This window comes from Rhinoraja longicauda, chromosome 12 (assembly GCF_053455715.1).
Source record: "Rhinoraja longicauda isolate Sanriku21f chromosome 12, sRhiLon1.1, whole genome shotgun sequence".
Classification (NCBI taxonomy): Eukaryota; Metazoa; Chordata; class Chondrichthyes; order Rajiformes; family Arhynchobatidae; genus Rhinoraja; species Rhinoraja longicauda.
In genome coordinates this window covers 19,350,165-19,363,991 of record NC_135964.1, presented here as the reverse complement: position 1 = coordinate 19,363,991, position 13,827 = coordinate 19,350,165, and the positions used below count along the sequence as shown (strand labels likewise).

General features: G+C 39.2%; 1 protein-coding gene across 3 annotated transcripts in view; it reads left to right on the top strand.

Moving 5' to 3' along the window:
• Positions 1–12,873, top strand: part of pcyt1ba (phosphate cytidylyltransferase 1B, choline a) — a 40,117-nt gene extending 27,244 nt beyond the window's left edge. For 2 of the 3 annotated variants that reach the window (XM_078409142.1, XM_078409141.1), the window contains 2 exons: positions 2,135–2,323; positions 4,471–12,873. In XM_078409142.1, the coding sequence (XP_078265268.1) occupies positions 2,135–2,323; positions 4,471–4,671 (390 nt within the window). In that variant the 3' untranslated portion in view covers positions 4,672–12,873. The remainder of the gene's footprint in view (positions 1–2,134; positions 2,324–4,470) is intronic. The other variant, XM_078409143.1, reaches the window with a different exon arrangement.
• The last annotated feature ends 954 nt before the right edge of the window (positions 12,874–13,827 follow it).

Sequence of the window (13,827 nt, the reverse complement as noted above, 5' to 3'; positions counted from 1 at the left end):
GTCAGCATGGGCAAGTTGTGCCTTTTCCGTTTTCTATGACTATGCTAAGAAATACTTTCAGGCATGCCCAACAATTAACTTATGTGACAATTTATTTTCTTCAACTCTAGTATTTTTTTAAATAGGAAATTGATACTCATTCTGCTGACATGATAAATTACTTTGGAACATTCCTTCTCTGTTGCAAGTTGTGGACGACTGGCTAGCGTGTGGAGTGGCTTTATTACCAAATTGGTGCATCATCAAAAGTTAAATTAATCTGCCTAAAAACTGAAAGACCATACACATTCTAAAACCAATACCTCAGTTCAAGTGAAATCATCTAATCACTGTCTGCTTTGATCTGTTGTTTTCACACCTTGCCCTTCCATGTCTCTAGACTCCCTCTCCCCTGATTCGCAGTCGGAAGGGACTCGACCTGAAATGCCATTCCTTCTCTCCAGAGACGCTGCCTGTCCCGCTGAGCTACTCCAGCATTTTGTGTTTCTTCTTCCCACCCTGCCTCCTGCAAAGACTCTATCCCCTACTCCCAATTCCTCCGCCACACCTGCGCCCAAGGAGAGGTGTTCCATACCAGGTCATCCGAGATGTCCTCTATTCCATCATAGATGAGGCCCTCAAATGGGTCTCCTTGGTATCGTGCAGCTCCGCTCTTGCTCCCCCTTCCCCCAGTGCAACAGGGACAGAGTCTCTAGTCCTCACCTTTCACCCAATCACAAATCGCATACAGAACATAATGCTCCAACATGCTACCTTCAACGGGATCCCACCATAAGCCGCATCTTCCCATCTCCATCACAATGGAGGATAGCTGAGAGGAACAACTGCAGTATAAATGTACAAACCCAGAACTCCAGGTCGCTGCTGTAATTCTCTGCTCCTCCACAGCCCTGTTGCAGGCTTCTCTGCAGAACAATAGAACCATTGAGTTAAGGAGAATTTCAAACATTTGCAAACTATTATGGCTGTAAAGAAAAACCTCTGAAATTGTTCTACCTTGTTGAATGAGGGGTAGCTGAATTTCCAAAATCAACTTAAACAACCTAATAACCTTTCTGACCCAAGAAAAATATTTTTAAAACATTCTAGGGATTCTAATTTTTTTAATGATGATTTATCTCAAATTGATATGTCACAGACAGAATCTTTATTTCACTCATTAAAAATGTTAAACATTAATGTTTGACTTCCTGGTTTGCTGTCAGAACACAATGTGGTTTACAGTTCAGCCTGTTTGATGATTTAATTGTAATTATATGGCACAGATTCCACAGAACCGATACCTAAAAACAAGGAAGGAACTGCAGAAGCTGGTTTACACTGAAGATAGATACAAAATGCAGGAGTAACTCAGCAGGACAGGCAGCCTCACTGGATAGAAGGAATGGGTGATGTTTCTGGTCAAGACCCTTCTTCAGAAGAAGTCTCCTTTTGACTGCAGAGATGCTGCCCGTCCCACTGAGTTACTCCAGCATTTTGTGACCATCTATGGTAACACCTAAAAGCAACAGAGGTCAGGGAAGAGGTACTGTATGCATAAAGACTCATTGGCATTTGGTGGGACAGGCAGTGAGCTGTTTTGCTTCACTGCTAACAGCACAAAGTGTGCCACATTTTGAATCTCAGCCTTGGAAGAAGCTCAATAAAACCAAAGCTCTTATTAGATGGAGTGTGCAGGATACCCAATTAGCTGGGGATTATCATTGGTTGGGAGCAGAAGTAATTCACCACCATTCTTCCATGGTATTGTTTGTGGAACCAGAAAAAGGTTCGATCCTGACTACGGGCGCCGTCTGTACGGAGTTTGTACGTTCTCCCCGTGACCTGCGTGAGTTTTCTCCAAGATCTTCGGTTTCCTCCCACACTCCAAAGACGTACAGGTATGTAGGTTAATTGCCTGGGTAAAATGTAAAAAAATTGTCCCTAGTGTGTGTAGGATAGTGTTAATGTGCAGGGATCGCTGGGCGGCGCGGACTCGGTGGGCCGAAGGGCCTGTTTCCGCACTGTATCTCTAAATCTAAAAAAATCTAAGAGGAAAAGCAGCTTTTTGTTGAATTAAATTAGATTGCAGTGTATTTTATTTCCGCTGATCTTGCTTTCAATCACTGAGGTGAACATGTGTTTTTTCTATCAGGAAAAGAAGTATCGTTTCCAAAACCAGGTTGACAAAATGAAAGAAAAAGTGAAAAACGTAGAAGAAAAGTCAAAGGAATTTGTTTACAAAGTGGAGGAAAAAAGCCATGATCTTATACAAAAATGGGAGGAAAAATCAAGAGAATTTATTGGAAACTTTTTAGAGCTATTTGGACCTGATGGATCCTGGGTATGTTTGTCATGAATATTTTCCAAAAATACCACAAATATGTTATTAATAGCAATTTAGACTTGCGTCTTTAGAGATGTAGCGTGAAACAGGCCCTTCAGCTCACCGAGTCCGCACCGACCAGCGATAACCCCGAATACTAGCACTATATATCATTTATCACAATTTTCACCAAAGCTAATTAACCTACAAACCTGCATGTCTTTAGAATGTGGGAGGAAACCGGAGCACCCGGTGGAAATCCACATGGTCACAGGGGGAACGTGCAAACTTTATTCAGACATCACCTGCAGTCATTTTGTTTTAGTTGCTGTCATAGAAACATAGAAGAAAACATAGAAAAATAGGTGCAGGAGGCCATTCGGCCCTTCGAGCCAGCACCGCCATTCATTGTGATCATGGCTGATCGTCCACAATCAATAACCTGTGCCGCCTTCTCCCCATAATCCCTTGATTCCACTAGCCCCTAGAGCTCTATCTAACTCTCTCTTAAATTCATCCAGTGATTTGGCCTCTGCCCTCTGTGGCAGAAAATTCCACAAATTCACAACTCTCTGGGTGAAAAAGTTCCTTCTCACCTCAGTTTTAAATGGTCTCCCCTTTATTCTTAGACTGTGGCCCCTGGTTCTGGACTCGCCCAATATTGGGAACATTTTTTCCTGCATCTAGCTTGTCCAGTCCTTTTATAATTTTATTTGTTTCTATAAGATTCCCTCTCATCCTTCTAAACTCCAGTGAATACAAGCCTAGTCTTTTCAATCTTTCCTCATATAACAGTCCCGCCATCCCAGGGATCAATCTCGTGAACCTACGCTGCACTGCCTCAATTACAAGGATGTCCTTCCTCAAATTAGGAGACCAAAACTGTACACAATACTCCAGATGTGGTCATACCAGGGCCCTATACAACTGCAGAAGAACCTCTTTCCTCCTATACTGAAATCTTCTCGTTATAAAGGTCAACATGCCATTAGCTTCCTTCACTGCCTCCTGTACCTGCACGCCAACTTTCAGTGACTGGTGTACAAGGACACCCAGGTCTCGCTGCACTTCCCCCTAACCTAACCTAGCTGTCCTAATCTAAGTTCAGCAATTCCTCTACAAGACCAATTGGGAGTGGAGTCATTTTAGACCAAAAAAAGAGTAAATTTTAAGTAAATGTCATCCATAAAAATGAAATTGCATTCCTGTTTTCAACAAAATGAAATTTTTGAACAATTATTTCTATTATTAAATTTGTCTCATTTTCTGAAGAATGGCTTCTCAACTTCAAGAAGTCATTATCTTAGGTTCAGATTACCTGTGCATTGGAAATTTCACGGGCTTCTTTCAGATTAAGTTAGCTTCGAATCATTGAGTCACATAAACCATGAATAACCAGGAACACAGATCACAGATCAGACAGGGGAGAAATGTGTTCACTTTTGATCACTCTACGAGTAAGGGTGTGATCATGGTGGGTGTGGATATTATCGAACATGGCGACATTAACCCTTTCAACGGTTTGCTGAAACATGCTGCTTTGCCTGAGATTTGAAAAGTGAAAGCCTGTCACCTTTGGAGCATGGTTAATGCCTTTCGGAACAAATGAGATAGGAAAGTCAACTAATTCAATAAGGGAATAAATAATGCACTTTAAAAAAAATCATCTTCATTTTCAAATACAAGATTTGTTATACAAGTCAAATGTGGCATTTTCATTGGTGAAATAAAGAAAGAGATATTGTTTTGAAATTTAAAAAAAAAAGAAAACAAGCATTAATTCATCCGGAACATTGTGTGAACTGTCATTTAGAGGAAGAACAGGCATTTCTGCAAGGTCCTTATTCGATAAGGTCCTTATTGGGTTAACTTCTGTATCTGGTTCAGTGAGTCGATTTGACGTATGTGGGGATTAATCCCAATAGTTTGTTGGTCAATTTTGTACATTATTTTTATTTTCAAGACATTAGCTATAAGTCTTAATTTTGCTTGTGGCTGCAAACATTGGTAGATGAACAAGTTCCACACATTTAGATAAAAATGTTGGTTGTACTGCATATATTCAGTAAATGAGAGTGCACTTTCTACTAATAATCATTAACTGCTTGTCACCTAGCTGAGTTGCTATGTTATTATGTGTTTTTTTGTATCTTCGTACTCTACAGAAACAGGTTTTCCAGGAGCGAGGAGGTCGGATGCTTCAAGCTTTGTCTCCAAGACAGAGTCCTTCAAGCAGCCCAACAAGAGAACGGTCGCAATCTCCGACCATCCAGTGGCCCATCAGTAAAACCTCACCCCCATCGTCTCCAAAGGCTGCGTCTGCCTCTGGCAGTAGCAACAGTGATGGAGAGGACGATGAAAACTGAATGAATAAAGACCAGCAGCACCTGAGCGGATGAACAGGATCAGCACTGATACAATCTCAGGCGAACCTCGACCTTTCACTTTTGCTCTCCATCATTCTCAGGCACTTAATAGAATCTGATCATTACTATGAGTACTACAAGTTATTTGTGCATACATCACAAATAGTAGTTACCAGATTGTACCATACTTCCCAATTTCAAGAATCAGCTCTATGCTTAATATTGGATACAGCAATATAAATGGCTCCCTAGTTGCTGAAGAATGTAACACCACCCCTCAATATGAAACCAAAGCAATCTCAGAGAGCAACAGTAATAGGAAATGGTAGATAAAAGTTTAGGCTGGTATTATGAAAATTGCTTGAAAAATTGCCAAATCAAGCATCATTTCCTAAATGAGGTGACCCAGCATAATACACAAAGCAAATTCTAAGATTTCACGATCAAACGACCAAACTACATGATCCTTAGGCTAGCTTTTCAATTTTATAAAGTATCGTAAACCTTCTCCAAAATACAATATAAAATAACAAAAAAAGGATAATCGTAATGACTTACCTTGCAAAATTTGTTGACTTCTGAGCTGTCTTCTACCTTAATGAGCAAGTACCTTAATGACCAGTCTGAAGAAGGGTCTCAACCCAAAACGTCACCCATTCCTTCTCCCCAGAGATGCTGCCTGTCCTGCTGAATTACTCAAGCATTTTGTGTCTACCAAAAGATCCTTAAATACATCTCAGATATAGTGTTTACTCCAACTTTCAATGGTTCACAGTTTCAGCTATTTTTACGATTGCCATCACAAAGTGAAACAGGTAAAATCTACATTTGAATCTGACTGTGGAAACATTGGCCCAGAATCTGTTGTGAATTAATATATTGTTTAAAACATACACTCAGTTATTAACCCCTAAGCTCTCATCAGTTTATGGTGAAGATGTCTTATGAGTTACAAATCACCTTTACTTTGCTGTTACCTTCATGAAAACAAGGGCTTGCTATTGACCTCCCCAAGAAATGCTTAAAGAAACATTTAATTAAGGCTCTTAAAATTAATCAGACTTATCACACTAACGTAGGGCTGGAACCTATTGATCCACAGGTTATTTTCTGGAGATATTTACTTTCCAACAAATTCCCTCCAACTTTCCCACACAACAGAACAATTGAAATTAATCTTATTCCCGCAGGTAGGACGGAGATTGCACAGATTTTGTTTAAAAATCTCATGTTTCCTTTCCCCTTTTCTTTTCCATATTTAATCCAAACCCTTTCTCTCTCTATTTTAATTCTGGACTAAATTTGGCTCCAATTCACCCTGTTCATTTGCCGTCTCTTTCTCTGTCCTGACATTTCATTGGTTTGTAGCGTCAGAGTCATACAACATGGTCCTCCAGGCCATCATGTCTATGGTGCCTCTCTGAATCCAATTCCATTTGCCAGCATATGGTCCATAGCCTTCTATGACGGTAATTCAGGAGCTCATCCAGATACACCTTAAATGTTGGAGAGTACCTGCCTCCATCACTCGCTAGGGCTGTACATTCCAAATTCTAACCATCATCGAGTGAAAAAATCCCTTAGATCCCTTTAAGTATTTTATCCCAATGTAAGCCTAGCCCCCACCACCACCACCCTTGGTTTTGTTGTTGTAGGAGATGCAACACCTGTCCCTGTATCTCCTCCCTCAACTCCATTCAGAGGCCCCCAACCGCCCTTCCAGATGTTTCAGAGGTTTACTTGCACCTTCTCAAACCGCTTGCGACTGAGCATAGTCTAGCACAACTTAGCCGACTACATGCGCTCTGTCGGCTAAGGCCTGCTGTAGATCCTGGTTGATGGCATTTAAATGGGCTGCTGGTTCTTGGCCTCCTCCAATGCCAGTCTGAAGCCATGCACAAACCTGAAGAACAGCACCTCAAATTTCCATGTGGGTAACTTGCAACCCAGTGAACATGAATTCTCCCATTCCAGGTAAACCCACCCACCTCACCACCCCCCTCCCCCCTGAAGAAGGGTCCCAACCTGAAACGAATATCCATTTTCCTCCACAGATGCTGCCTGACCTGCAAGTTCCTCTTGCAGTTTGTGTTTTACTCAAGATTCCAGCATCTGCAATCTCTTGCATATCCTCATAAATATTTTCTGCACTCTCCAGTGCAAAGTTTTATAAAGTTGTACTATAACTTCCATGCTATGATGCCACTTTTATTGAAAGTGGCGACACAGGTAGATCGGGTGGTTCAGAAGTCTTTCATCAGTCAGAGTATTGAGTATAGAAGTTGGGAGGTCATGCTGCTGTTGTACAGATCGTTGGTAAGGCCACATTTGGTGTATTGTGTTCAGTTTTGGTCACCCTGTTTATAGGAAAGATGTTGTTGAGCTGCAAAGCGTGCAGGGAAGTTATACAAGGATATTGCCAGGACTTAAGGGCCTGAGCTATTGGGATAGGTTGAACAGGCTAGGCCTCTATTCCTTGTAATGCAGGAAGACGGGTGATCTTTGAGGTGTTTAAGATCATGAGAGGATTAGGTAGGGATTTTTTGTTCTTCTCCAGAGTAGGGGAATCAAGAACCAGAGGTCACAGGTTTAAGGTGAGAGGGGAAAATTTAATAGGAACCTGAGGGGCAACTATTTTTTACACAAAGGGTGGTAGGTATATGGAACGAGCAGCCGAAGGAGGTAGTTGAGGCATGTACTATCACAATGTTTAATAAACATTTGGACAGGTACATGGATGGGATAGGTTTGGCAGGATATGGGCCAAACATAGGCTGTTGGGACCATTGTGGATGGCATAGGCAAATTGGGCTGAAGGGCCTGTTCCTGTACACAGTATTACTCTATTATTGAAATGCCCTGGCTTAAGGTAGCAAGCATCTCTTGCGTTTTGTTCACCACATTACTTATTCATACAGGCCCCTTTAGGGATCAAAGAACTGAACACATTCCCTCCTTAATACTCCCATGGTGTCGTCCTATATTTTTTGGACCTCCCAAAATACATCACCTCATACTCATCGAGATTGGATTCCTTCTGCTGAAGTCCTGCCTCACCCATCAAGACCTCTTGCCCCAGGTTCCCAATTGCAAAAGCAACCCTCCACATTCCCGTTTCCTATTACTAAGCCAACTGTGGATGCATTTTGTCAACTTGCCAAGAATCCCATTGGCTGTAACTGTTTGGACCAGCCTTCCATATGGGGAAGGCTTTACCAAAGGCCATGTAGACTACATTAACCACACAGCTGTATCAATGTATTTTGTTACTTCCAAAAACCTCAGCAAAATAATGAGACGAGATCATCCATCACAAAGCCATGAAGCCTATCCCTAATCAATCTCTGTTTTTCCAAGTGTAGCTTAATCTCGTATTGCATGTTTTTTTCCCAATAATTTCTCTAGTATTCATATCAGACTAACTGGCTTGTAATTATCTGGTTTATCTATGTTGCAATTCTTGAATAACGGTACCACATTTGCACCCTACCAATCCCTTGAAGATTAAAACATCTTTTTTACCTCTTAGCCGCCCTCCCATCTTCTTCCACTTACAATCGTACCTGTGGCTTTGCATTTCACTCTTCTTTCCGTATTTAACATCCTAATATCTCTTTTTGTTATCTTTTGGCTCCTTTTCATCTCTTAACCTTTGTTCACCGATCTACCAATCAAAATCCATCCCACCGGCATCCACTTGCCAGGCTTTGACCCACTATCACCTCTTTTCCAGCTCCCCTCCCCCCACCTCAATCAGTCTGAAGAAGGGTCCCAACCTGCAATGCCATTACAAAATGACCTGAGAGATGCTGCCTGACATGCTGAGTTACTCCAGTGCTTTGTGTGCTTTGCAAGATTCAAGCATCTGCAGTTCATGTCTCCATTGAAAAATCTCTGTTAGGGCCCCACCAAACTCCTTATTTGCCTCTCATAGCTGATGACTACATCCCCTCATTCGATGGGGATTTATCTGCATTTACGCTCACTAAAACATCTGATACAACCACCTTTCTAATGTTAACCTGCTCTACAATATCCCTGTCCCCTTCCCTGAAATCAGCAATGACAATGTCTTTCTTTTAATACCAAAACAAAATGTTTTGCTTACCAGTGGAATTTTGTGGCCCTTCTTTGCCCTCCTTATTACCCCTACACTTACTGTACTCTTGAAACCCTCACCTATTTTCAGATCGCCATATCTGCTGTATGCTTCCATTATTTCTTTATCAAACCATCCGTATCACTTGACATCCAGGGTTCCTTGGACTTGCCTTCTCAACACTTTTCACTCCACCTCCCTGCAGGTATGTTAGTCTTGTTTGGTTCCAGGTGGATCCCCAGAAATGGTTGCAGTCTGAAGAAGGGTCTCGACCCGAAACGTCACCCATTCCTTCTCTTCTGAGATGCTGCCTGACCTGCTGAGTTACTCCAGCATTTTGTGATACCTTCGATTTGTACCAGCATCTGCAGTTATTTTCCTACACTGCCCTGAACTGAAGTGACCCCTTTGAGTTTAGCTTAATGTCACGTGTGACATTACGGTGAAAAGCCTTTGTTGCGTGCTAACCAGTCGGCAGAAACACAATACATGATTAAAATCGAGCCATCCAGTATACAGGTACATGATGATGGGAATAACGTTTAGTACAAGATAAAGTCCAGTAAAGTCTGATCAAAGATCCAATGAGGTAGTTAGTAGCTCAGGACTGCTCTCTAGTTGTTGGTAGGTTCAGTTGCCTAATAACAGCTGGGAAGAAACACTCATTTTAGTGTACTGATCATGCTTATTCCTATCTAAACACTACCAACTACAATTTAAAGTCCCTACTCTAGTTTTATTGAAAGTAACACCGAAAAGTCTAAATTTCCACTCTGCTACCTCTAATCTCCCTCAGGTGGATATGGTGTCTTTATGCACTGATCTCTCTCTGATCCTCTTCTCTTGCTGCCACCACTCACTTCGAGTTGAATGAAATAGGACATTACTTGAGATAGAATATTCACTCCTTTATCAAGATTAGAGAGGTTCCAGTGATTTTGTTGTACCCACATCTGTTTGCACGCAATGAAAATAGTTGAATGCAAGGTTGAGGTAAACTGAGCCACCAGTCAGAGATCAGAAGCTGCAGTGTGTGACTTATCACTGACTATATCCAATTGGTACTGGCGGCTTTATAATGTACTGAAGCATTTTTTTAATGCTTCAAGAACAATGAGAACGTCCACTTTCCCAAAACACTTTTTAAAAAACCCTCTGCTGTTAGTGAAATTTCAAGTCTAACAACAGAGATGCCATCCATCATATGTGGTATCCAGCCTCCACGACCAGAAACAGCCCTTATCAGATCTCATTGATTGATTCAAGTTTCTGAGCAGGACACAATTCCAATCAAACTTTCACATGTCTGTAAAGTACAAACTATTTCTCAATGATGAAGAATCAATATAAATGTAAGATTTGTCTTATCCCTTCCATTTTTGTTGCTTCACTGTGATGTTGGCCACTGTAAGTCGGGTGTAAGATTCAGTCAACTAGAATTAGAGGGTGACAAATAAGTGGAGATGTAATTCATCACAATGGTTTGTACTTCAAATCATGTGGTTACTTTAATTTATTGTTGATTGAAATATTTTACAGGTATTTGTGATACACTAAATCTGGAGCATATGTTGTCTCCATATCAGTGTGAACACAGGAATTTGGAGAAAAATTGATAGGAAGGCCAAGACTCAATATATATAGTATAGATGTTAAAAATATAAATGTTCAGTTTCAAAATGGTTTAACATGTTTGTGGTGGTTCAGTAAATTGGTGTCTGACGCTACCACTTGCATTTGGTAGTTTTCGCTGGTAATGGTGAGATTTTATCAAATTTCTTGGTTGCTAGATTTTATTTTGACCACATGATAGAATGCACTATTCTTACAAGGAGGGAAAATCGAAAAATAAGATGGCTAGTCTCCTTCCATGGAGATACTCATTAGACTGTTGTATTGATCTCTGAGATTACTGGTGCTAAACACCTCCTCAGCCTTCTGCATGAAAAAGAAAGCTGAATACGTACAACAGCCACAGGCATTAAAATGAGGAACAGTAATATAAACACATGTATTTAAGTGCTATTATCCTCTGGTTTCTGGGTACTGAAGCAGCCTGCTTTTGGAATCATAACAGGGATGTACCATGATCAGATCATACATGTTCACATGTAACATATGCAAACATTTTATCTGAATTATCTGAATTATCACTGACATTGTTTGCCAGCAGTGAAGTTTCATAAGTTCAAGAAAATCTGAAAGTCTGCAGTGACTTTCCTAAAAGACTGGATTATCATCTATCGATCTGTATCTTCACCTGTACCCACCTATCACTTGCTTGGCTTTATCTTGCCCGTCTCTCTTCCAGCTTTCTCCATCAATGTCTGAAGAAGGGTCCCAACCAAAAATTGTATCTATCCATTTCCTCTAGAGATGCTTTCTAACCCACTAAGTTACTCCATTAAAGTCTGTAATGGTTTTAAAGTCAAGTATTGCTTATTTCAAACAGATTAAAAAAATTCTACATTCATGTTTGCTTTAATGCAAACTGATCAGAATGTCTCCTGTTGGAACATTTTGTAAGATTTTAGTAAATTATGATGTAGTGTTCTACTAAGCCATTACACTTCAATAATCAATAATTAATCTAAAAAAATCACTAATCGTTCAAGAGCACTCCACTGACAACCTAGTATCTGTTATGCATGTCTCGGCTAACAATAAAATGGCTTAAAACAAATAAATCCAAATATTCCATCTATATTGGAAGAAATAATCTATATTTTTATCTCTTTTTTTTCTTTTTCTAGATTGGATGGCTCTAATTTTATTTTTAAAAGTCAAAGAACATCACCTTTCACACTTTGACTTTAGCTCAGAACTGTACATATTTGTCAGAATAAAATTTTCACATGTATTCCATTTAAGGTGGAAAATATATTAAAAATATAATATCAAAGAATGTAGACAGCAATGATGGTGGCTGGAGGAAATGGTGAAAGAGGATGCCATGAAGCATTTTGAATATATTCTGCCAGTCAGTGAGATCTAAATTTGACCTGTGCCCTATCTCCACATACTTGTATTGTCTCATATCTTTAAGCAAAAATCGATCAATTCCAGATTTAAAATGAACTGATCTAGGAATTACTGCATTTGCAGTAATTCAATGTTGGAGAATTTCCTAATCTCATCCATAAAACCATTTAATTTTCATGATCATGAACTCCCCAAAAGCAGAAAAAATTCTGATGGAAAGTATCAGCCTGAAATTAATTCTGTTTCTGTCTCCACAGATGCTGCCCGAGCTGCTGAGTATTTCTAGCATTTTTTTAAATAGAAGAGATAGTTGCTTTCTATCCACCCTGTGTTCTTTTTATTCACTGGAATACTAAAAGGAATTTAGTATTCAAACAAATCAACCCTTTACCTTCTAAATTTTCTTCAGAACTTAATCCTTAGAGTCCAGTTATCATCTGGTAAATCTGTACTGTACTCCTTCCAATTTAAGTTATTTTTTATGCATAACTTTTAAATGTAAATACTAAAGACATTTCATGCAATTCAAAGTCTTTATCAAGAAAATTTGATTTTAAAAAACATTACTTTACTCACATTTTATTCTCTGAAATAGTTATCCAAGCAAAACCAGAAAAACATAATCATAACAAAGATTAATTGTACCACTGGTTAGAAAAGTAACTAGGAAAATGGCGGAAAGTGTTCTGTTCAAGTTTTGTATCAAAATGAAAATGTTTTGTGAATGGCAAGACCAAAACTGCAACTTTTTATAATTTTCAGATCAGTTAAAAACTGTTTAATGGAATTTGCCTATTCTGGTAGAAATTTGGTTCTTTTCTCCCCACATGTTGACCAAAATCTGTCATCCATTCCGATTTCCTTTAAGCTATTTTGTCCAACTTAAAGTCATGACATATTTTATTTGAGGCACTTGCACTATATTCATTCCATGTATTTTGTTTGCTGAAATGTTGATCTACACCGCAGTTTATGAACACACCAATCTTTACATGATTAATTACTTTCCAGTAGCCATTTTGAGTTACAATTACTGTACTGGTTACTCAATGTAATTTTTATTTATTGATATACTGATTGTAAATTGCGAATAAATGACAATAAAGACCAAGTTTAAAACAGGTAAGCTCCAGATGACTAATACATCTACCAAGTCCTTGCTATTCTCTAAGTTATTCTCTAAGTTCAAAATGAGTAAGTTATTATATGCAACATGTTCAACTTGATCACTTAAACATGATAAAGCAGTGAAATAAAAACAATTTCAATCAGTGTGCCAAACTGTGGTCCTCTACAGTATTGGACAGATAATAGATAAACTAATATAACTGACCACATTTGTAGTATTCAGAAATCAACTTAATTTGTGTTCATGTTATTTGCAAGAAATATATGAAATTGTTTGAGCCAGCACAAAACATCAGATACTTTCAACCGTGTTACAATAAGCATAAAGTGTGTAATTGCTCCCATGTTTTTAGGTTATTCCAAAATTTGTCCTGTTCACCATGTTTTGAAATTATAAGATGGCTGAATTTCTATCAACAGTACCAATTTGTGGCAGTTTACTGAGGCTCCTCAAGTTAAACAAGTCTGTGCTTTAGCTACACAGGCACTTACAATCCTCTTTAAAATATTTGGAATGGTAGTGACTTTGCCCTGGCAACCTGCAATGTTCCATTTCAAGCTGAAAAATAACAACAGCCCATGATTCCGCTAGGCAAATATACCATCCAGACTCAACATGAGAGTTTAATCATTTCAATATTAAGTTACTATACAACTTTCACATCAGATTTCCAGTAGGCACAGTATTTTATTTTGCTACTTTCAGATAAGTATTCTGGCATAATCATTTACACTTCTAAGTAGATATTTTTTCTTTACTAATACCAAAGTCACTTACTTTCATATTGCATCATTATCACTTCTGTGATTTTATTTTCTACCTCATTGTAGGCATTTCCTCTTGTTCCCTCCTCTTCTTCATCTCTTACCTTTTCCAGTTCCAATGAAATTTCCCCAGAATCACACTGTTTGCCCTATTGCAGATAGAGCAAGTTTTGACTAAAATT